Source organism: Poecile atricapillus, chromosome 1, assembly GCF_030490865.1.
Source record: "Poecile atricapillus isolate bPoeAtr1 chromosome 1, bPoeAtr1.hap1, whole genome shotgun sequence".
In the NCBI taxonomy this organism is placed as follows: domain Eukaryota; kingdom Metazoa; phylum Chordata; class Aves; order Passeriformes; family Paridae; genus Poecile; species Poecile atricapillus.
The window spans coordinates 61,716,598-61,741,217 of NC_081249.1; the positions used below are offsets into that span (position 1 = coordinate 61,716,598).

General features: G+C 41.9%; 1 protein-coding gene across 4 annotated transcripts; it reads right to left on the reverse strand.

Annotated features, from left to right (window-relative positions):
- Positions 1–1,139: 1,139 nt before the first annotated feature.
- On the reverse strand, positions 1,140–24,298 carry RUBCNL (rubicon like autophagy enhancer). 4 transcript variants are annotated; one of them, XM_058847095.1, is made up of 16 exons: positions 24,160–24,298; positions 23,481–23,589; positions 21,262–21,370; positions 18,523–19,188; positions 14,078–14,163; positions 11,044–11,254; positions 10,074–10,178; positions 7,942–7,984; positions 7,452–7,584; positions 6,898–7,043; positions 6,108–6,172; positions 4,725–4,963; positions 3,886–3,947; positions 2,478–2,631; positions 2,266–2,356; positions 1,140–1,797 (listed from the first exon to the last, which is right to left on the reverse strand). In XM_058847095.1, exons 2-16 carry the CDS (start codon positions 23,550–23,552, stop codon positions 1,685–1,687), a joined length of 2,295 nt encoding a protein of 764 aa, XP_058703078.1. In that variant the 5' UTR covers positions 23,553–23,589; positions 24,160–24,298; the 3' UTR covers positions 1,140–1,684. The 4 variants fall into 4 exon arrangements, with proteins under 4 accessions (XP_058703078.1, XP_058703058.1, XP_058703086.1 ...); XM_058847075.1 differs by having other exon boundaries at positions 18,511–19,188; XM_058847103.1 differs by having other exon boundaries at positions 18,511–19,188; positions 24,035–24,298.
- Between the last annotated feature and the right edge of the window lie 322 nt (positions 24,299–24,620).

Consider the following 24,620-nt stretch of genomic DNA (forward strand, 5'->3'; position numbering starts at 1 on the left):
CTGTATTGGAGAGATCAGAACTCTGATTTGTACTTTCAGGTCCTAGGATTTCTCTGTTCATTGGTACTTCATAGCACTAACACAAAAATGGTTTTACAGGTTTGAGCAGCTGCTCTATCTTTCTGAAGGCAAGGGCTTCATTAGAACTAACCAACCGGGCAGGAAAAGAAAGCTGCTTTCAATTTCCAGCACTCACCTTCAGGTAAGGACTCTGCCTGCAAGTGTGAGGGCAGATTTAGACAGGAGCATCTCTCCTGATCACTCACTGTCCATCCTCACATTTCTAAGTGATTTGGACAGAAACTTCTGGAGTAGCTGGTGGAAATGGCAAGATGTTGGCACTGGGTGACTGCATGGTGGCCTGTGTGAAGAGGCCAGGATTGCCCCATGCCAGATACAGTTGCTTCCAGCCAGATCCAATGGACACACAGAGTAGGGCTGAGCACCTCAGCCAAGATGGTGATACTGCTGAGAACATGTATTTAAGAAAGAGCATGAGAAACAGCAGCAAAACAACCAAGGTCAGTGAAAAAAGAGGAGGAAGAGGAGCTTTAGGCAGCAGAGCACAGATTTCCCTGCAGTCCATGGAAAAGACCTCACTGGAGCACATGAGTATTTCCTGAAGGAACCACACCTTCCTGGAGAGCCTGTACAGGAGCAGGTTTATCCTGAAAGATTGCAGCCCATGGGAAGTATCCACACAGCAGAAAGGGGAAAGTGTGAGGAGGCAGGAGTAGAAGAAAGGAACAGTTATGGACTGACAGCAACCCAAATTCCACATCTGCCTTGCACCACGTGGGGCAGGCTATAAGGTAGAAAAACTGGGAATGAAGATGCAAAGTTCAGCCTGGAAAATGGGTGGGTGAGGTAAGGGAAAATTATTGGTTTAGTCTTTGCTTTTCACCGCCCTACTCAATTTACAATACGTTTAATTTTCTCCAATTCAAGGGTTTTATTTTACCCATGACAGTAGCTAGCAAGTGATCTCCCTGTCTGTATCTCAACCTGTGAGTTCTGTCTTATTTTCTCCCTCTGTCCTCTTGAGGATTGGGGTGAAGGAGCAGCTGGGTGAAGTGTGAAGAGCACCTAAGCAGCAGGCCAGGTAAACTCACCACTTAGATGTTGCATAGATGTTGCATAGATGTGTTTAAAAGAAACTTAAAATTCACTGGTTCACAATAAACATTTGCCATAACAATTTCAGATGAGCATCTGCCTAAAATTTGCAGACAAGTCTTTTCTATTTATTGTAGAGCTTTTCAGAGAACGATTTTGCACTTCACCACTTTCTCCCCCATTTCCAAAATCGAACACAGGCAAACACTTGCAACGTTCACTTACTATCCATACATTATCTGCAGAATTACAGAGATTAATCAGTTTTACATGAAAAAATATAGTATTAAAATTCTTACATACAAGGACAAAACATAGCGACAAAAGGCAGCCAAAAAAATTAACATCCAGTCTGTCATGGTGAAGATGAAACTCCATTAGGGTGAATTTTCAATGATGATAATAAAGTTGATATTGGTTGCTTTTCTATTTTTTTATTTTACCCCCCATAAAGGAGACATGCATTAAAAACAGTAATGTCTAAAACAACATTATTTAATGCTTAGTCGTGCACCTGAAGATTTGGCTCTGAGCATCTTCTAAAGTCAGCAGTCAGAGGAACCAAGTTTCACTGAGGTACCAGTGATGGACCTTCTGAGAGAGTCCTTCGAGCTGAGATCCGCAGACATTTGGGGCAGCCTCCAGACTTGAAGCATGCTTTGTGAAAGCATGTTTTGCATTCTTTTTATACATACAGAGCAGCATTCAGAGGAAAAAAAAAAAAAGAATTAAAAGCCATGAATCAATAGCTGTGTTCCTTGAATGATGTTCTACAGTATACATTTCAGCATGAAAGTAAACAGAAGCAGTGCAAGGCATGGACAACAACCACCACTGTAATAATTTACACTGAATGCTGGCAAGATCTGATAAAACAGTTCTCTCATGCCTAGACCCAAAAAATAGCCTCCCCCTGCAAGCATAACCATGGTCAGGCAAATCACTGGTTTTGCCCTCTGAATTCACTGATATGAAACAGCTGCCACAGGTTGTATTTCAAAGATACATGCTGTCCATGGTTTCCAAATGCACATGCAGGTTTTCAAATATACGTGCTTTCAGTGAAGCTAGTTCTCAATGCTTAAAATAAGTCTAAATGGTTTTATACACCAAAATTCCCCCAAGAAAGAAAAACATTCTGGAACATACCTTTGCACCTTTTACATTTGGCAGTCTGATATGGAAAGAGCAGGTCTGCGCTCTGACAGAATTCACAGATAAACCCCTTCGCTTGACAGAGCTACAACAACAGCAAAAGGGTTGGATTTAAATCTAAGAAAAAAATTATTTGGAAATGGCAGCAAGGATATTTCCTTACAGTAGCAGCTGCAAGGACATGAAAAGCCCTATTTTTTCATTACCTCACAGCCATCTGCATGAGAGGTGGAGCTCTTCAGAATATCTTTAAGAAGAGGCAGTAACTGCCCTCGTTTGATCTTCACCAGATCATCCAGTGAGAAGAGATGCAGCTCCTCTGTCAGATGGCTGGGGACCTGTTCAAATTCTTTCAGTACACTGCAAAGAGAAATAAAACCCAAAGTAAGAAAAAGTTGTTTTTCAAGTGCATTTCCAGAATAAGCTTCTTTCACTTCTCTAGTCACACGGGGATTGTACAAGGCAAGTTCCTGCTATCTCCCTTTCCAATTTGAGATCACTTTAATAAAAATTGGGAGGTTTGGGATTTAGAATGAACTACCTTCTTTAATCATGCATTCCTCCTTCATTAAACATGCATTTGGAGCTGCCATACAGAGTTACCCCAGCAATCCTTAAATAATGTGTAAAAGGCTCTCTCCTACCTCAGGAAAAGTAGGTAAAATCCCATATAGTATCTAATATAATAAGCCAGGTTTATTTATTTGCTTTCCAAAGAGGACTTTAAGGGGTTTTATCCTGCACAGGTCACTACTGGGTGAAATTATGCTTGTGGTGAGCAGATGAACACTGGACATAGAGCTATTGCTTTTAAAATATCACTGATGCAGATAGAAGGTAGAGTGATGAACCTTATACTTATTTCAGTAATGGAATCACAGGGAGTTGAACAAAAGGGAGACAAAAACACATTTCTGTTTGATTTTGGAGAACAACATGTAACTGATGCATAAAAAAGAGGTCTATGTCAAAGAGAAAATAGAACCTACTTTTAAATCTTATTTTGCTTATGCCTGTTCTTAAAAAGATCAGCAATTCTGCAGTGAATTAATTCACATGTTTACGTATTAGTTTTGCCCACAGTTTGGGAAGGCAAACACCAGAAATCTTTCACTTCTAGCAACAAGCAAGGTCATGTTTTGGCGTTTATCACTTTTGCTTACTACTACTTCATTTGAATATTTTTATAAAATAAAATTAATTGAGCATTATGACAGATTTCTGGAAGAAATCTTTAAATGGTCAAAGAACACACTTGCTAATTAAAAAAAGCCAACATATTTTTTAAAGACAAATATTCTTAGAGAGATAAATATCTTTGACCTTTTAAGAATGAGTGAGAACCTAATAGAAACAGAACAGAAAAAATACACACCTAACTAAAACCATTGAACATTTAAAACCAAACTGTATTACAACAAACAGCTACCACATAAAACTTGTACTTCACTCAACATTTGCACTTCAATAGAAGGCAATTTTGTTAATAGAGTTCTCTAATGATCATATCAACTTATATGAAACTGCACCCAAATGCCACTGGAGAAGAAGGCTCTATAAGCACATCATGCACATTTTACTAAGCTATTTTTCATGCATAATCACAGTCCTTACCTTTCAGCAAACCTGCATGTTTTCAAAAGCTTTTTTAAATGAAAAAGCTGTTCTTGCACCTCCTAAAAGATGGAGAAGAAAAACAAAGCCATTTTTAAATCAAAAGCATTTCTTTTATATTTTCCTAAGTGAGGAACACCACTATTTAAGTCAGCAACCCTTGGAAGTACACAAAAACACACCTAAAAAAAGGAACTTTACACTTACCATAGTATTAAACAAATGGATTTTCTAATGCACTAAAGCCAAAGGCTGGCAAAGGCTATTTTTATTCCCTGACAAGTGAAGCAAGTCCTAATGCCAAAAATGGCTGCAGGTTTTGATGCATACCAGACCCACACCTGTGTAAGAACAGGTAAGTGTCTCCTCAGCCAAGAAAGGAACACGTGCCTACTTGTAGTCTTCAGCAGAACACTCTTCCTATAGCTGTAGGAGGTACAGCTCTTACATAAGCCAAGGGTGTTTCCCCTAATTTCCACAAAATTTAGGAGTCATTCAAAAACTACAGAACTTCCCAGTATCCAAAAGCCAGGAAGATGTAAATATTTACTGCAGGAGACCAACTCTCTTATATGCACTAAAACTAGGAACCACTAAGGAAACACCCCCCAAAGACAACAGGGCTAAGGAGACCTCTGGCATAGGTTGGAAACACCTCTCTTTGCTCTCTTCACCTGAGGGAAAAGAAAGCAAGTCCCAGAAGTGGTGATGGGGTAAGTCAAAGAAAACCAGCCCTCCTCCTTACCACAGACACACACACACACTGGATATCCTGCCCTAAGGACTTATTCCTGGAAGTCTCATACCCAGAAATTCCTAATAAAAAGAACCACACTTACCCTGACCCTGTCCATTTCTTTACTTTTCGTGTAGAGGGTTTTGTTAATAGACGACACATTGAAAATGGGGTGCTGCCATATGCTGTCCAGTAGGTGTTTGGAGAAGTTGCACACATAGTACTTTTTGAAATCCCATTTTGAAAGTATTCGGGCAGGAATAGAAGACTGGGCATAGCTGTGGCAGCAGTCACAGAAGTACTTCCCCAGGTAGTCACAATAGCGGAGTCTCCTGATATATTCTGCAGGCAGACAGCAGTGAAATCCTGAATGTTTAAAAAACTTATGGGACACAACTCTTGTCTGTATGCCTAGTCTGTCTATATAACTCTGATCTAGCAGAATGAAGAGAAAAGTATATTTTTTGTTTTATTCTTTAAAGTTAGGGGGGGTTTATAACTGTGGTGAACACGTGTACAAGGTTTGTACTTGGCATTAGAACACAAAGGTTTCCTCATTTCCGTATTTGTTCAACTGATTATAATTATCAACATAAGATCTTAGAAAAACCCCTGTTGCTTTAACCACAAAAGAAACACTAGGTAAAATATACAACAAAAATACTTCCACCAATTTTGGAGTCATGTTTGTACAATACCTTTTCACAGCAAGAGGTCTGTGGGGTTTTTTCCAGCTATTAAAGCATCTCCTATTTGCTCAACTTAATATGCCATCATAGATTGTTGATACTTTAAAGGACATCACAAGTACTGCTCTTGTGAGCTGACCCAGAAAAGACTTCAGCACCACTTCAAATATTTCTTAGGTAAGGTCTGCTTGTCAATTCTGTAAATCATTGTGCTTTCAAGCAGTTCTCACAAAGTATCAGGAATTAAATAAAAAAAAAAATCAAAAAAAACTACAAGAGGGATGTTGGGATTAAGATCTAAAGAAACAAAAAGTTTTAAAAAGACACCCCAAAAGAACAAAACCACAGATTCTGTAAGCTTGCATACAGTTTCTAAAAAGAGACCTTTGAGAGGGAATGTCTAAATTGGCACAGGGAAAGAATTATTAAAATAAACAACTGGACTATGCAAGACCAGCACTTTCCATTCTGGAAGCTTGATTTATATTTTTTTTATTTTTTTGTATAGTTTCTTTCTGTTTTGTGGTTTACTGTTATGAATTTTTTATTGTGTATGAGAAGGACATCTATCAAGTATTGTATTCTGTATTTTATGAAAAATTCCAACACTGGAAAGATCCCACTGTCTGTTTTTACTATTGCAGACACATCCAACAATGAGATTTTCCTTTTAGCTCAGATAATTTAAAAATTGTGGTACATCTGTGTTGGTGAGGATTATAGTCTGATTACAGTACTGATTGCAGTACAAGTACTGCACTTTTTAGGGGCTTTTTGCCAGTTTTGGTAATACTTACTGCTTTCTATTGGGGTTCCACAACCAACACACGTAAAGTTTTGAGCAGCCACCACCGCATCTCTCCTGTATATAGAGGCAGATAGTAAGACCATTCAGCACCCAAAAGACAGTTTAAATTAACATTCTTCCAAAGTGCAAAAGAGCTACACTGGCACCAAAGACAATGTCCACCTCAGGAGCTGACTCCTACTCCTCCACATGAAGAAGGGAGATTCTGTAACGCTTGTTGAAAGAACTAAAATATTTTCCATTTCTTAAGGTGGCATAGGGTTTGGACAGGGGAAATCTACATTTGCAACTGAAAAAGCAACTGTACCCACAGCAACACAAGGAGCAGCCAGTTTGCTTACTGTCTGCACTTAATAGCACTTGACACAGCCACTTCCTCACACATGACCTGGTGCCTCCCTCCCCCTTTCTGAAAACCAGCTACCCATAAAATATGAGCAGGACAGCAGGGAAAGACAAGAGTATTCTCCGGGTAGTGTCACAAAATGAAATTTTCAGGAGCTAAGTACACTGCCACCATAACACCAAAGAGTATGTGTATTACCACGTGGAAAATTGCACGTGCTGTGTTAATCAGGACGTGCCAAGAGAGGGAAAAAGATGCCATCTGTTTTCTAGTGAGGCTGGTGACACACTGCAGAAGGCTGTGCCATACACCAGCTCTAGACCTGTTCACAGACCACCTGCAGATGCACTAGATCAGTTAATCACCCAAGCTCCTTCCATTAGCTTTCCCCACACTGTACTAAACAACAATGCCCAGATCCCTCAATACTTACTTGACTGAAGGATGAATATTAAATATAATCTGTGATCTTGGTGGGGACCAGCCAGAAGATCCTCTCAACTTGGATATGATCTTTATTTCTTCAGCCAGATTCAAACTGGATTCAAGCTCTCTTGGAATCTCTTCTTTCAACACAGACTATTGGGAAAGACAAGCTCATGAAGATAAGCAGCCTATCAGCTGAACATATGTTAAATGCTGTGGGAGAAGTTTATCTCCCTTTATACTCTGGTATTTTAAAATTCAGTTTTCACCTGCATGTAGTCCCCCCTCAAACTCCCCCATATCAGTTCTAGAAGAAAGCACATCCTGATTGTTCACAACTACATGTTTTAAATGTGCTGAAAATTGCTGGAGAGAGAAGACATTTTCTAAAAATCTAGATAAAGTGAACTAATAAACGGTAAGCAATCATCTGTATTTGTTTTCTTTTTTTTTTTTTTTTAATGTAGCTTCCTCCTTTTCCTAGCAGTGAAGCAGCTGCAGTGAGACCATGATTATTTGGGGAACTGAATAAAGAGCTCGTTGTTTTCAGATCAGACTCACTCTCTGCTTAGATGAGCTCAGGCAACCAGACAGCTGAACTGCAGAGTCTGTCTGCAACCAGTATTTTCTGAAAGCTCTGCACAACTCCTGGGCTGTTGCTTCAGCAGAATTGCTGCCTGGTTCAAAAGATGATCTGAAAGGTAAGGAATACTGTCAGTAAAAAATAGCAGCATGTCATCAGCATCTCCACTGCCTTTTCTGCATCCCTGAGAAGTTTTCTCCCATTCCTTTATTGGTACCCTCTTTCTTTGATACACCCAGGCCCTCAAAGAGCCACAGACACCACCCTCCAGCAAGACTAAGGGACCAGAGAAACACTGCTTAGCCAAGCACCAGAGACATTTGCTGTCAAGCAGCATTCCTTCCCCTTCCTTGAGAGGGCCCAATTTACCACTCCCACAACTTTCCCTGCCCCAGCCAGAAGAACCACCAGAAAGCTGCTCCAGCAGAAAAGGCAGAGCCACAGGGCTATTATAGTGAAGATACACACCTTTCATCAGGGTCGACAGACAGATTTTCAAGGTCTTCAAGTTCTGCAGTAAAGGAGAAAATTTTATCAAGCCATTTAAGAAACAAAGCATCTGTTACTCAGCACTATTTTAAAAATACTTTCTGTGTTACCACAGTGTCAGTTTCAAATATATTCATCTTTCCAACACCCTTCCTGGATGTGGGAAATAACCTCAGCCCTAGCTGTAAAACAGGCATAAGGAGTCTTATCTCCTCTGCATATCTCTGACATTATGAAGAATATTCCTTAATATCTTTTCATCCTATCATCACCATCAGCCTGCCTTCAAGAGCTGAAATGGTAAGGAGAGACTAAGTGCCTGCTGATCAAGCAGACAGAAGTCACTCAACATAAATAATAATGTACAGAGCCACATTAGTTGTTTTTTTTTTGGAAAGTGACAGATATTTGGAGACACCAATCACAAACATAACATGTTAATGCTATAAATGTGTTAGTAACAGGTGAGATGAATTAAATTAAAGGACATACTTCATTATGTTTAGAAAGACACAATATGCTTATGCCAGTAAGGTTTTCACATTGGTAGTGTTAGTTTTGACCATGCTTATTACTCTCAAGACAAATGTTTTCCCATTTATTTCCCATTTATCTCAAAGTAATTCTTGCTACTAGGAATGCAGTCTTTTGGGAGCTTGTTCTTCATTTGTAGATCAGGGAAAGATGAGAGGAAAAAATAAATCTCTAAAACCAAAGAGAATAATAAAAATCCAATTGTTACCAGGAAGAGATAAAACAAAGGTTAGAAGTTGCACAGGCCGCTTCTAAGGGTTTCTATTTCCGCATATGTAAAAACCAGAAGCAAACTAAATGCAACTCAAGAGAAAGTCCTAAAGAGAAGCAAAGCACACATGACTAAAAGAGAACAGAGACATTCTGCTCTAGTTCTGAAGCAGAGGGAGAGGCTGCCTAAAACTGAGTCAATCTGTTTCATTAGGAAATTATCACTAGTCCTAAATTTTCTCAAACAATGCTGCTATAGATGACTGAGGTTGTGCCAGTTCCACACCTCCTTCATGCACATTCCTTTGGTTTAATCCTTAGACATAATTTGTGTTTCTCTGTTGGGTTTGTACAGCAAGATTTTGGTAGCAGGAGGGGCTATGGCGGTGGCTTCTGTGAGAATCTGCCAGAAGCTTCTCCCATGTCTGAGACAGCCAGATACCAGACAGCTCCAGAATGGACACACCACAAGACAAGGCTGAGCCTGTACCCATGGTGGTAGCTGTAGCCTGTGTGATAAATCAAAATGGGAGGGAAAAACTCTGCACAGTTGCAGCTGAAGAGAGGAGTGAGAATATGTACAAGGAACAGCCCTGCAGACACCGAAGTCAGTGGAGAAGGAGGGGCAGGAGGTGCTGCAGGTGCCAGAGCTGGGATTCCCCTGCAGCCCCTGGTGCAGCCCCTGGTTAGGCAGCAGTGCCCCTGCAGCCCATGGGGATTAATGGGGGAGCAGAGATGCCCCTGTAGCCTGTGGAAGAGCTGAGGCTGAGGCAAGAAAATGCCTAAAGGAGTCTGTGACCTAGAGGGAAGGAGCCTATGCTGCAGCAGGCTCCTGACAGGATGTGTGGGAAGCCCCAAGAAGTAAAGAAATTGAAAGAGAAGTTCAGCCCACGAAGAAGGGAGAGGTGGGGGGGAAGGTGCTTTAAAATTTGATTTAATTTCTCATTACCCTACGCTGATTTGATTGGCAATAAATTAATTTCCCCACGTTGACTGTTTTGTCTGTGACAGTTTTTGGTGAGTGATGTCCCCCTGTCCTTATCCAACCCACAAGCCTTTTATGTTTTCTCTCCCTTTCCAGTGGAGAAAGGAAGTGACAGAGCAGTTTGGTGATTGCTTGGTGTCCAAGCCAGGGTCAGCTCACCACACTGTCAAACCAGCAAAGATATTCTTTCCTAGAAAGGAAACGCTGCAGCAGTCTGGTATTTCTGCATGTGTTCTAATAAGGAACTACACACACATAATTGTTTCTATTTTCTCATGTTATTTCTCCTCCAATAACATCTACTCAAAGACATTCCCAAACAATGGAATAGATTCAACTGAACAATATATTTGTTTCTGCAGTTAGAATTTTAAAGTCTTACCAATAATTACATATTCATCCTCTGAGTCACTGTGGCAACGAAATCTGGTAACCTCATGATGTGATGGTAGATGCACTGGGGAGCTGACAGGCAGCAAAGCACAGCCTGTCCAAGACAAGGACAAGATGAATTAAACTTTTCCAGCATTTATAAGTAGCTGCAATTTATGTTTCTTCACTTACCTAAACTTTAGCACACAGACTGAATTTATAGAGCAATTTTAATTGTTTTTATACATACAGAGAGCAGGCTAGTTCTTGGGAGTCAGTCATACAGCACATCCCTCGGCTTCTTAGCTAGAATCTTGTAGTGATAAATCCAGATCTTTCATATTGCCAGTGGTCTCTCCCCTTCTCATGTCCAAGAACACCATTCATTTTTCCACAGAAGTTATGTCATTTAGACTTAAGATTCATCACTAAGATCTGTACTATCCAAGAGACTAAACTCAGAAATTCATGTGCTGACTCTAGTGTAATAATGCCAGGAGTATGTATTATCTTGCCTTAAACTATATGTGAATGAAAACTCTGGGAAGTCTCACTCAAATCAATTGCATGGCCTCATCTGCATACTGCAGAAGCAAACACAGAAGGGAAGAGCCAAGCTGCAAATACTACCAAAAAAAACCCCAAACTAAGCAGAGAAAGAAAAACAGCCAGCTACAGGCATGCTCTGTGGACAGTCATGCTTGTTTTGTGGCATTTAAACCTTACATTTTCATTTTAAAGTAAAAAAAAAATTATAATTAATACGAAAGAGATATGAACATTCGAAAGAAAGTATGTGACCCACAGGAAAAACAGCTGTGGCATAATGATCGTCAATGGACCCAGCTCTCCAGAGACTCAAAGAAAGTAACAGAGGATTTGGTTCCAAGCAATACCCCAATTTGTTTAGTATTTTCTTGCATAGGAAAAAAACAGCAAAGGCTTTCAGACGAGGTTACATTCTAGATTAAATAACTTGCCTTCATAACCACTGTCTGAAGAGGCAACAGAAGAATCAGACTTCTTCACTCCAGGGTAAGAAGATAACTCTGAGTCAGTGTGATAGCTGCCATCTGATCCACTTGTTTCCTCCACACCCCAAGACTCTGCTTGTTGTTGGCTTAGGATATTACATTTCATTTTTTCTAGTGATGCTATAATCATATCTGCAACAAAAAAGTGTGCGTTTTCCTGGACACAAGATTGGAATGCTCATTAGTACACAGCATATTTGATATTTAGTTAAGATGAAGTGAAATGTTATAATTTCCCCCCACACACTTTTTCAAGTCTATAAATAAAAATGTAAACCTGTCTGACCTTTTATTCAAACTCAAAAAAACCACCCCAAGGGCAACTCAGGAGCAATATGCAAAAGGCAACTGCCCAGATAATTGTCTCACCCTTGATTATAACATACAATCTACTCTTATCTTACCCAGTTTTAGATAAAAATGAGCTTGATTACATGACTAACAGATGTATATGTATGCATTTCAGAGATGTAGTCTTCTAGTTATACCGCATTATTTAGTATGCAAGCATGCATCCAAATAACCTATTTAACATTTAATTTCAAGTCAATGTGTACAAGCAGTTTTGCACACATGCTAGCTGGAGGGGGCCTGAAGTGGCAAGTTTTGCATGGAGTGTAGATCTACAAGTGGTGGGAAGTACAGGAGCTAGGAAAATGCTTTCATGTGTTAAGAGTTAGAGCAGTGCTGATGGCCTGGACACAGGTCCCACACCAGTCTCGGCTCAAAAGGGGATACATCACAGAGAGATAGTTGTTCTCAGGTGCCTGGGTGTAAACCCAGAGAAAACCCAGGATACTCTCTCCCCGCAACTGCCATGTGCAAAACTAAACTTACATCTAAAATCCTATGGCAGTATCCAAGGCTAGAAATTCTTGAGTGCAGGACAATTAAAGCTTTATAAAAGTGGTTTATGTTCAGAAAATTGTACCATTCAACATCAGTATTCATGACTTCCCCACAATTTGTATGGAAACCATGAAGAAAGACATCATGATGTGTTTAGGTATAGCTAAATCTCAAGGAGCACAACCAACACCACAGCTTTCTTACTGCTCACAGACAAATACATGTAGGCAAGATTAATCTCAGCATTAGAGAGTACCCAAGTCCCTGTAGGTGTTTGGAGAGACTTATCTTTTTCCCAACACCAATTAATATTACATGCTTGGTGCATAGTTTCCCCAGAAACAACTTTCTGTGAACTTTAGGAGTCCAGGAGTTTGCTATCTTTACATTAGCAAAGAAATAATTTAAAAGCCTTTTTTCCTTTTGGGAGATATCGCCTACTTTAAAGATATAAAAAGTCTCAAATTAGTGGCAGAGCACTGCCTGTCAGCATGCCCTGCTGATGAAAGCGTATCTGACTGTATTATGTTTTATGAGTGTATCTGAGAGAGCTGCATTGCAAAAACATGAAACAGAACACACAGACTCCTGTACTCAGCATGACTATCAACCTTCAGCTCTGCCTACTGATAGCTCCCTCACCCTACAAAGCAGTTCCAACTCAGCTGTGACACACCAACCTTGTCATTTCTGACCTCTCCCACTAACATCAGTGGAAAGCCCCTTTAAGATTATCTGACCCATTTCCTTCCTGGCCCACAACTACAACTCCAGGACCTGCTGACTGACACCACATGTAACTTAACTTTCAGTCCTAAAGTTCAAAGAGATTATTTCACAAGCTAGAAGTATTTTAAGTTTTGTGGGCTTTTGTTTGGTTTTTTTTTTTTTTTGTTCTTTGGATTTTTTTTAAAGGCAGCCTTGCTCATAACAGACTGAGCTCTTGCTATCTTTTAACCTGCAATCACATCACCCTCCAATCTCTGCACAGTAGTAGTAGCTGATAAAATCTTGCCTCACTCCACACTCAGATAGTGGTTTCTAATCCAGATACCTGCTCACTGGTGTCCTGGTGTCTGAAAGAAATTTATTTTGTTTCAGGTCCCACACCACGGATAGAGAAACATCGTCTCCTTTTTGACATACCTTTCATAAAAAGCAACATGAAAAGCTAGTCCACCTTTGTTGAGTTTTGGTGTGGGATTTATTTAGTGGGTTTTGTTGTTTGAAATGCACCTTATGGATGCTGAGAGCTTCAAACCAAAGGCAGAACTTGCTACTCCAGTAAAACCAGGGTTGTGCACAAAGACGATGATTACCTCTTGGGCTTAGGACATGGGACCACATGCACACAGACTAGCAAAAAAATCTCCTTTTCTAGGCACATTTTTAAAGCTCTTTTATATTAAATCCTACTCATTGCAATCCATTAACCCCTCTTTTTCCACTGTGGGAAAAGCTTAACATTTAGCACACAGAGTTATGTGTGACAGCTTTAGCCCCTCATCTGTAGTTCTGTTTATAGGGTTGAGTGGACTGGCTATCTGGCAACACACCTAAGACTGTCTGGGGCCCTTATAAGAAACCATGAGAAACTGCTTGAATTACTGCAGCTCTCAGAGTTATTGTGCTTGCTATTCATACTGCAATTCTTTCACAGCAAATCTCACATGCTCATCATAAGCACACACAAAAAAAAACACCTTCTCCCCATCTTTTGATAGTAAAAGCAGGAGGTAAATCGCATACATATGCATGCAGCTGCAACAATATCTATGTAACATATTCTAATACAACTTTAAAGTGACTAATGTTAAAGTTTGCCTTCAAAGAATGTGTGGGGAAATAATGGACTGAAAAGCAGAAACATACATTGCTCCTGTATATATTTCTATTATTTAAAAATAATTAAAATACTTAATTAATGGGTCAAGAGTAGAAGACAAATTATGAATAGGCATTTTATGTTGGTAGGTTCATCCACAGAGGGTAAGAAGAGGGAAAATAGAGTCTTTGTAAAGACTAATACATCTATCAGGAAGTTCTTTTATTGAGAAACACCTCTCGTCATTTGGTTTTGCCACAATAAAACGTCAAAAACGTTTATGATGATAGTATTTGTTGTCCTCACCTTTTCCACATCCTCTGGAAGCATGCAGATGTCCTGCAATGAACGATTGAAGGGTATAGCGCTTATATTCAAAGGAGAAGTAGAAGCTGTGGGTATAACAAGAAGCTTTATTAGTTACTTCTTTCTCTGCAGCTCCTACAATATGCGTACAGGGACTTCCAGAAAGCAAAGCAAACTTTTTTTCCCAAAACTGAACACCACTGGGGCTGGAGGCTGTGATAGAAGCTACAGAGGAGAAAATGTGAGCAACACACTGGTATTTGAACTATTCTGGCAACCTGAAGCATGAACATCAACTACCAGAGAAACAGAGTTTAAATGCTGTGATGTGACATCAGCACTGTCCTCTCACACCAGTTCTCTCCAAGCTACAGCCTGAGCTGCTGGGGACAACCACAAACAGAACCTGAGGCTGGATTTGAAGTGATGCTCTGCAGCCAGCTAACTGCACTCTGCTCATTCACAGTTGCCAGAAGAAACACAAATCTCACTGCTGTCTGGGCGTGCTGAGATGCACCAGTCTTAAAAGATTCCCCATATCAATGCTGCATTGTGTTTGGAAACATTAAGTTTGGAAAACCTTTTGCCATTAGCTTTCCATACCCCGAGGAAATCTCCCTCCTGCTTCCAAATGCAACACATGCTGAATGGTAGTACATCCAACTGTGGAAATAACCACAATATTCCTTGCTTCCTAGAATTGAAGTTTTGTTCTCCTGGTAGTCACTGATGAGTATGAGAAATAAATTTAAATCTCTTTTTCCCCAATAAGAACTTTTCAGTGCACAGCAGGGCACACATCAGGTTTTTAATAGTGTTTACTACCTCTTCTTGGACCTTGGAACTCACACAATTTCTGTTTCACTCTCATGATGTTTACAGGATAAAAGAGACCATACGTGGTGGAAAACGGCCACCACACAGACACTATTTAAAGCCCTTGCAAATAGCACAGTTTAATCAATGGATTTTAATTTTTTTAAAAAATGCCCTTCCTAAATTTGTTTAAAAGTCACAGGGTAAAGAGCTCCCATAAAATATGATCATAATTTATGTAAAAGTTTTCTCCAGATAAGGGGCCCTGGCTCTCAGGCCTGGTTTGGATTATTTATATTGCCATACTTAGAGAAACCGTGTTACGCTGCCCTGAGCATCGATGACATCAGGCAGTAAAGTCAATATTGTGCTCGAGCGTAGCGACACAGATGGAGAGTTTTTGTACAGAATTATTAATACCTCCATTGTGTATACCATGAAGGAAAAACGGAAAGGCTGACAACATGACTTTTCAAAACACATTTAATGGGCTAATTAAGTTATTTTCATACCTGCCTGATGATTCATCTTTCTAGGTAAGCTCTAAAGCTTGGTAATAAACTACATTCTTGTCTGTTAAGATAACAAATATTATTCTCTAAACTGAAAATGATAAGCAGAAATAAGGAAATGGGACAGTTATTACTTTCTCTTTAAAACAAAAGATGCAATTCAGCTTAAATATAATTTTGAAATCTAATGTGAGCTCTCACTCTTACAACCCACTTTCATCTTTAAAGAAAATGTAAAAAATGCACAGGAAAAAGCCCAGCACATCCAGCAATGGGATGCAACTCTGGGTCTGATGTAGAAAAGTTATCTGGTTGCCCTTCTGCCCCTGAGCACTGCTGCCTGGAGGCTGCTGGGACTGGGGAAAGAGCCCCAAGACCCAGAAAAGGAAGTGACCTTGATGTACCTAGAGGTTAAAAGCAAGAACAAGCCTGTGAACCCAGTGACACACTGGCCACAATAAATCCCCCAGAAAACTCTAAACTCAGTCACAAACTCTTCATTAACAGTGACAGAGCCTTTTCAAAAGGTTGAATGAGGGCCATTCTCTGGTGGCCTCAAGCATAAGAACAAGGCCTAGAAGGAATTTCAGGGGACCAGAGAAGATCCCACTAAACAAAAATTAAATTCCACTGAAAGAAAAATATTTATTCTGATTTAAGTGATATTACATAGTTTTCTTGTATCTTGTGCATCCCTCAGCAATTCTTCTGTGAGAAACCACCATCTCTGAGACAGCATTCGCAGAAGAATAGCAAGTCAGGAAATCCTATTGTGTAATTCCTGTCCTCAAATTACACATTATATTTATTCTTTTTCATTTTGTTTTTCACTTTTCACATCCTCAGAGTACTGGACAGTGCAGGAGAGAATGAGACCTCATTACCCAAGCTACCCAATAGTGTGTTAATGGTTAAAAGCAACAAGGAATGGAGAAATGCAGAAGTTTTCACTTTGTACAGAAAAGGCCTTAGTCTAAGGCAGACAGAACATACCACATTGCGAAGTGTCTAGCAGGATCCTGCCTCTTATGAGGAGTATTTTTTAGTAAAATCAAGGATGCTGTTCTTCAATCACCTGGCTGCCACATTTCTTGCTCCCTTTGTTTTCTGGAGAGCCAGCAGCGCTACTACCCCAACACAAGCTTGTGACACATCCGACTCGTGCCAGAAGGTCGAGTCACGCACGATGTATTTGTTCTTCTGCACGTGTCTCGCAGTCCCCACTGACCCTGGGAGCCTGGGCTGTGTTTTCCAGACCCAGCTCCCCAAACACGTGTGACTGGCCTCAGCCAGCCTCAACTGCTGGGTGCGGTTTCCTTCTCCCTGACGGGCACTTCTCGAAGGCACTGAGCCAGTGCAACACCCAGCAGCAGGAAACAGCCATAATCGCCCCATACTAACTGATGACAAGAGCCTGTCCCAGAGGACAGAGGGGTTATTAAGAGCACGCAGCCCTGCAACAGCACATGCCAGTTTGAGACCCTCCTGCCAACTCAAACCTTGGAGGAGTTCTGGGTGAATAGCTAGAAAGGATTAGAAACTGGAAGTGGAGGTCGGTAGAGTATCACCACTAGGACTACCATTGACCAAAGGGAGAAGAAAAAACCCAAATTGAAACAAACCAACAAAACCTAGACTTTGTATTATTCTTTTATAATACAAAGGCAAGATGAACACTCCCTGCTCTTTGCTTTTATTGCAGTAGAAAAATCAGACCTCAGCTGCAACATTTTTCTGAAGCTTATAATCTATCATCACAGAATCATAGAGGGGTTTGGACTGGAATGGACCTTAAATATCACCTTGCTCCAAACCCCTTGCCATGGGCAGGGACACCTTCCAATACACCAGGTTGCTCAAAGATCACTCACTAGACCTTGAACACTTAAAGGGATGAGGAAGCCACAACTTGCCTGAGCGACCTGTGCTAGTGCCTCAGCATCCTCATAGTAAAAGACTTTTTCCTAATATCCGATCACACTTCCTATTTTTTTTTTATACAACCCCCTCTAAGTACTGGAGGGCTGCCACAAGGTATCCCTGAAGCCTTCTCCAAGATGAACAACCCCAGCTCTGTCTGTCATCATAGGTGAGGTGCTCCATCCGTCTGAACATCTTCGTGGCCCTAAATGAAGTCCTTAGATGCCACTAACACCCCTTATAAACAAAACCAAAATGTTTCACCTTGCTGTACCAAAGGCTGCCCCTGTAGTATGAGCTGTTAAACAGGAGAGGACTGTTCTGCTGCTGCAGCCAAAGGGAAGGGGCCCCAGCCTGCAGCCCAGGAAGGCTGGCACATCTCATGGAGGCACACACAGCTCCAGGGCCAGGCCAGCTGCTCCCCCAGCCATCTCAGGGACATGTGCTGCACCCTCCCACTGAACAACTCCTCACCTACAGGCCTACACTGCCCAGAGCCCCCTGACACTGCAGGGACAGAAGGCATCCTGCTCAAAGTCTCTACTAGCAGCCCTCAGCCAGTCCTCTTCACAGACAACACACAGGATTATCCTTATGTCAGGAAACTGGGGAAAGGTATAAAGAACCTCTTCTACATCAGATGGGGATTTGTGTCTCCAAAACCTCAGGTGCACTTGGAAAGGGGAAAAGAAAAAACAGTCCTGCTTCAGAACAAGCCAATTTAGTCATAATAAACTGGATGATAATGCCTTGCCTCCAAAACCCCAGAATCCAAGGACTCCCTGTCCTCCAGCTCCTGCCAATCACAACATGACCCCACACACACCGATGAACTACCCAATGCCCAGATCCGTTGTATCTGATATTGGGAAAAGTGCAACAGTGAAGACAAGATAAAGCTGGCAGAAAGCTCAGCCAGTGGACATTCTACATTTCACACAGCTCAGCAACTTTTACATTTTATCAACAGTTGTATATTATAGAAGCATTTCTGCATCCTGAGAGATGCCTCAATACGTGAGCACCTCCCATTTTACCAAGTCCACCTCTCTAGTTCTCCTTGGTTTTTAAGCTCTTTCTCTCCTCTCTACTATTTTGAAAGACAGCATGTTTTATTTGCAATCACCATGAATAAGGCCTGCTTCAATTACAGTTCTTTCCAGAGATCTTTCAACAAAAACGCACCTGTAAAGTTACCTGTCGGATTGACTGGCTCTGACTGGGAAAGGCCACTGGGAGAATCGCTGTTGCTGTTGCTGAGAAGCGCAGGCTCCACGGCATAAGGGTATTTCACTAGATCTGCTTTACCAGAAGCTGAATCTGAAAGCAACCTTGTGAAAGCCAAGTCTCTTTCAGGGCAGGTATAAGATTCTTTACCAGAATGCACAACAGCGGATGTGACGGTGCCTCCTGTTAACGTCACCTGGGTGAAGCAGTCACGCTTCAGAGGGGACATGCTTGAAAGAGTAAAACCATTCAAGGAGGAAGCAGCAGGATCTCCACCACTAGAATGCGGACAAGGGAAAGTATCCAGGGAAGGTTTGGGGGAATCACAGTCTGTGTTGTTCCAACATGCTCGGGGCCGTGTAAACCGAATGTCTGTTTGTGTACAGGCAGCGCTGTGATGTACAGAATCACTGTCGCTGTCATCATGGCTGTCCCCAGTGCTGCTTTCTTCCCACTGTTCCACATCACTGTCCGGATGCTCAGCTCCCTGCATTGTGCTCTGCTCCAACACCAAAGAGGACTTCAAACCAGATGCATTTAAAACAGACACGAGAATGTCTCTGATAGCTTCAGCACTGCCTGGGTACGATCCAAAACTTCCAGCATGTCCAATCACTGCTGGCCTTGAAGATTCATCTGTTCAGAAAACAGAAGAAAACATGAGGTTAGGAAACAATACTAAGAAAAGTTAATACACAACTTGAATAAAATGTATAGTATTTCTTACACAGGTGAGAAGACAGGGAACAGCTGAATTCACTCACCACTCACTGCTGCCTCTTCCTGCAAGAAAGCTCTTGCTTTCTGCACTCAGGAAGCAATTCTGCCATTGATAAAGGCTAGGTAATAAACCAAGAGTATTCTGCTACTATCCAAACACAATTAGCTAAGACTTTGATGGTGACTGATTGTCAGTGTGCTCAAAACCATCACTATTCTACAAAACAGGAAAACAAAACTATTCCTGATACAGGTACTGATTCTATTGCCAATAGGAGAGAGGATTACTTTATAGTGAGTCATATGGAAGATCAGTAGAGCAGAGAGAGTAACAAAAAATACACTCAGTAATATGAGGTCAACATGCCTGTGTGTGTATTTCAGTTCAGTCAGAGTGGAAATGGCTAAAGTAAACTTCAGTCCATTATTCATGGGGTGACAACACTTAGCCAAAACCATAACAAACAGCTCTATCACAGCAAGATCATTATAATGCATCTGAAAGAAAGAAAAACACTGCCAAAGTCCTATGTGATCTACTGCAAAACTGTAGCTTGACAGAAAACTGAAAAACTGCTTTTAGTGGCAGACATAGCAACATTACCAGGACACAGTAAAGTGCATTACAACCAGTAGCTTTTGAAGAATAAACTGAAGTCCCATACCTTGAACAAAACAAACCAAAAAACCCAAAAACAAACAAACGAACAAGCCCCAGAGGAACTGCCATAATCCAGGTAATTGAGAGATTAGACACAAAGTCTATGTTCAAGAAGAAACCATTGACCACATCAACACAATGAAGTTAACAATTATCTCATTTGGGGAAGATAAGTAGGTTGTAAAATTCTAAGAATAGATACAATCAAGAAGAATCATGTCCAGGACAAAGAACTCCTAGTTAGGACCACAAGGATTGTTAAACACTGCTGGTGAAAAAAGCAGCAACTCTTGCAGACTCCAGACTTTGCCCAGAGGTTGCTCTCCTTGGACATATTTCATTGGAAAACAGTAAACTTCTCCATGAGTTTCTCACCTGAAAGCTTGCATGCAGGCAAACAACATGATAAGAAGGTTTACTAATGAAGGGATCAAAACCAAAACAAAACCCCCCATGTATTTTGGAACAGCAAGTCCATATGAAGACCAAAAGTCATCAAGCAAAAAGCTGAAAAAGCTGAGAACATCACATATAACCGAAACTGTAAGAGCTCCTAGCAAAGCTATCCTAGTAAAGCCAGGTCAAAATCAGCCAGAGTATGTCAGTAATAGGGATCAGTCACCTGCCACTTACCAGGACAAAGCTCTTGCAGAAATCAGAGAAAAACTGCACATTCTACTGGCTGCACTTGCAAACAAACATCTTGTCAATGTAGCCAGCCATGGCAATATAAGGACAGGAATAGGAAAATTATAACTAGCTGACTTTCAAACAAATATATTTCAAACTTTTCAGGGAAAGATATTTTGGTAACTACTGACATTTCAATTGCACAGCAATACCTCAATTTTGGCTGCAAACATCATCTTCTCTATGCAAAACATTTAGTGTTGCAATAAAAAAAATAGTAAAATTTCATGGGCTGAAAGGGGCCTGAAAGATCACCTAGTTCCAACGCCCCCACTGTAGGTGGGGACACCTTCCAGGAGACCAGGTTGCTCAGAATCCCATACAACCTTGCCTTGAACACTTAAAAGGATGGGGCATCCACAACTGTTCTGGGCAATCTGATCCACCCTCACCCTCCACACACAAATGTCAGCAGTAGGTAAAATGGCCAAACTACCATTAAAAGGCAAAAAACACCTATATTTGCAAATTGTATCAAGTATTTTGATGATGTGCCACCCTCAAAGCCAATAAACAAGGAGCCCTCTTCAGACAAACTAGACTTGTTTAGTACACACAAACACCAACAGCTTTTGCTAGCACTGCAAGCACCAGTAAAACTCCCCAGTGGGAGGCAATTTTGAACAAACTGGCATTACCTGAGAGAACAGAGATTTGAGGCGTCGGAGCAAGGCAGCTAATCCTCACCGAGGGATTTGAAGGACACGCTGAGTCGGTGAACGCCACCTTTAGGCTTTTGTGGTTTAACTACAATGAGAACAGAGAGGCAGACAATTTGGTTATAAGATAACAGCACTCTGCTAATGATACCCTCAGTCTCACAGTCATCCCAGCAGGAAGAACACTTTTCTGAGGCTGCTGACAGTGACCTAACCACTACCTACATTTCTGGCTGCCTGAAAATTTCCCCAGGATCATGCACTGTCTGGAGAGCACTGGCACCTCAGCTCTGCATCTCTGATTTCATTTCAGAGGGAAGGTGATCAAAAGAAACTCTCCACAGCGGGAGGATTAAATATGTGCATAAGGCACAAATGAGAAGACAAAATGCTGAATAGGATGCCTGTGTACCTATCAAAACAACAGCAATGGAGTGGAAAAGAATTCAAGGAACCACCAATTTTTATCTGGAAGTATCTGTTTAGAAGTACACAAGTTATAAGCTAAATCTATGAAGATCCAACTGCACAAATATCTCATCCATGTGCTGCTAAATCTCCCAGCTATAACAACTGTGATCAAGTGCGGTCATGTCACCTAATGTGATAGAACACAGTACATGTGGTTCCTATCAGCAACATGACTGACCCAGCATAACACAATAGGTGACACAGATAGATAATACTCGATCTGGCACAGGAGCCTGCCAGTATAAGCTGACCAAAATTTTGAAAGCATTTGAACTGCCTGAGCAGATTTGCACCAGATCAGCACTTCACTTTTTGCAGTCATGATGCTTCCAATTCAGTATTTCTGCCCTCAAAGCAGGATTTACCATACTGTCAAACCACTGTAAGCTGAACCAGGGAAGCAATTTAGTGCAGATACTCAGGGGCTAATTCCAGCAAGAGACTATGACACACTCAGGACAGCAAAGCAACAGGTATCCCCCCTAAGCTCATAAATCCCTTGTGAGGACCTAAAATTTGTCCCCCCACCTCCCTACTGCCTCAGGTAGGTCATGGACCTGCAGAGCACATCACAGAAACCAGGGAAATGAAAGGGATGCCCTGCTCCGACATGGACATTGTTAAAAGGCACTTAACCAAGGTGTTATGCCTTCCTCCCACATCAGTGAGAATGTCTGCACACTGAAGCACGACCAGGATTCCTCTCACCCTCCCCTCAACTCTGTGATCCCATACAAAGAGAAGGGAGTTAAAGGTGTGCTGTCCTCGGCCACCCCAGGTTGTTGACCTCTACGCTTCCTACGTGGAAGAGTGAGGTGACTCAGAGTACAGCTCTTGTCCAGATACTCTTCAGACTCACGGAAAGCAGAAGAAATTAAAACCCACAGAGAATTTCCCTTTTAATTGAAGAATAACGTTTCAAGCAAAGAATAGTTTAATTTAAAATATTTACCATTTGATTATGACAGTGCTTAGAAAAATACTCTTTTCAGTATCTGCTAGCGTTTTCTATCTTTTTCCCCTCTGCACTGCTTTAGAGAAACTAGCAGGTAGGTAGGCTTTATACACATAAATATCATATGGTCAATATCAGTGGATAAAGTAGGAACTATTTTAAAATTATTTTATTAAAATTTTAAGCATTGTTTTCTATACAATTAACAAACTCTCAGCAATTAGCAGATTCTAGGATGCAAGTATCCCAACTGCTCAGCAAGATAAATACAAGTATGTTATCTGTAAGCACAGCTATTAAGGGTGCTGAGTTTTAAGACTTTTATCTTTTTTTTTTTTTTTTTTTAAACAATGCTCCCACTTCTCGGCTCTTATCAGAATTCAGGTACGATTTCAACTACATCATAGGGGGGAAAAAAGCCACATAGCCGTCCCTCCAACAACCACAAAAAAAAAAAAAAAAAAAAAAAAAAGGGCGTTTAAAGAGCAGCGATAAGGAAATATAACAACAGAAGCACATGGAAAGCACAGCACAGTGCCATAACAAAAACAAACCGAAAAAAAGCCACTGACAATTTGACAACTTCCTACTGTAAAAGAAGTCTACCTTTTCCTCCCCCCACATCCAATATTAGGACTGTGTTTCCCAAGTCCACCAGCATTTAAAAATAATTTACTATGTCCACTGACAACTAAAAGCTGTTTTTTGAACCAAGATCACGCCTGGCTAACGAGCACACTGAGCCACTATTCAGAGGTCTCCCTTGCCTCACCTTTTCAGAGCAGGGGTGCTTGAAGACTTCTGTTCTGCTGAAGCTGGCGAGCGCTACTGCATGGAGAGACATGATGGGAAAGCTTTCATTTTTTGCTGTTGTTAAGTACCTAGAAGCAATAGAGACAGAATTACAGTCGCCACCATGTTATCCCCACTTCTCCATCTGTTTTGCAGACTCTACAGTTAATATTCTGAACTGTTTTCCGTCCCGGCTTGGCAAGCTTATAGAAGCTTACCGAAAAGCAGAGCTCAGCAACAATGGAAATGCGCTTTTAAAAAGCGCCTAACTCAGAGACGTGGGGCTTGTTTGCCTGATTCTTTTTAAAGTAACACAACAGGAACGCCTTCCACATTTTGGAAGATTATTGATCTGTAGTACTTCGCAGTTTGCTGCAAATAAGGAAGAGAGGCAGCGGAGCGGGCACCAGTGAAGCCCCCGTGCTCCGGCTCTGCAGCAGAGGCTGCTCCCCCCACGCCGGGTACCGGGCAGGGCAGGCAGCGGCGATGACAAACGCCGGCGATGTCCCCGGCACGCCTCGCAGCCCTACTCACGGCAGGGCTCCGCTGCCATCCCGGCTCGGCAAGCGCTGAACGCGGAGGGAGAGCCGGCAGCTCCCGCCGCCCCAGCCAGGCGCGCCGTGCTGCCCGCCAGCCGCCGACCGCGGCTCCGCTCCCACCTGCGGCCGCCGCTCCCGCGCCTCCACCGCGCCGATGATCCCAATGCCGCCTCCTGCCCGCCGGGACACCGTGCCGATGATCCCGATGCCGCCTCCTGCCCGCCGGTACACCGCGCCGATGATCCCAAAGCCGCCTCCACGTCCGTCCCTCCCTCCCTCTCTCTCGGCCCGCCTACCCTCCCTGCCGAGGCGGGGCCCGAACCACACGAGGCGGAGCAAACCTGAACAACAAAAAGCTGCTGCTGCCGAGTAGTGTGGGGCTCTGTGCTTGTCTGGTTTGGAGAACAGGAGGCTGAGGTCAGGGGATCTCTTGTTGCTCTTTGCAGCTTTCCGAGGAGGGGACGTGGAGAGGGAGGGCTGAGCTCTTCTCGCTGGTAGCCAGCGACAGGACGCGTGGGAATGGTTCAAAGCTGCTCCTTAAGTTTACGCTGGACACTGGGAGCCGTTTCCTTGCCGAGGGG

Coding starts and splice junctions, on each gene's coding strand:
- RUBCNL (XM_058847075.1), bottom strand. CDS start 23,552: ATGTCTCTCCATGCAGTAGCGCTCGCCAGCTTCAGCAGAACAGAAGTC. Junction 6,173..6,897: donor AATATTCATCCTTCAGTCAA/GTAAGTATTGAG, acceptor CTCTATATACAG/GAGAGATGCGGTGGTGGCTG. Junction 1,798..2,265: donor CAAATGTAAAAGGTGCAAAG/GTATGTTCCAGA, acceptor ATGTATAAAAAG/AATGCAAAACATGCTTTCAC.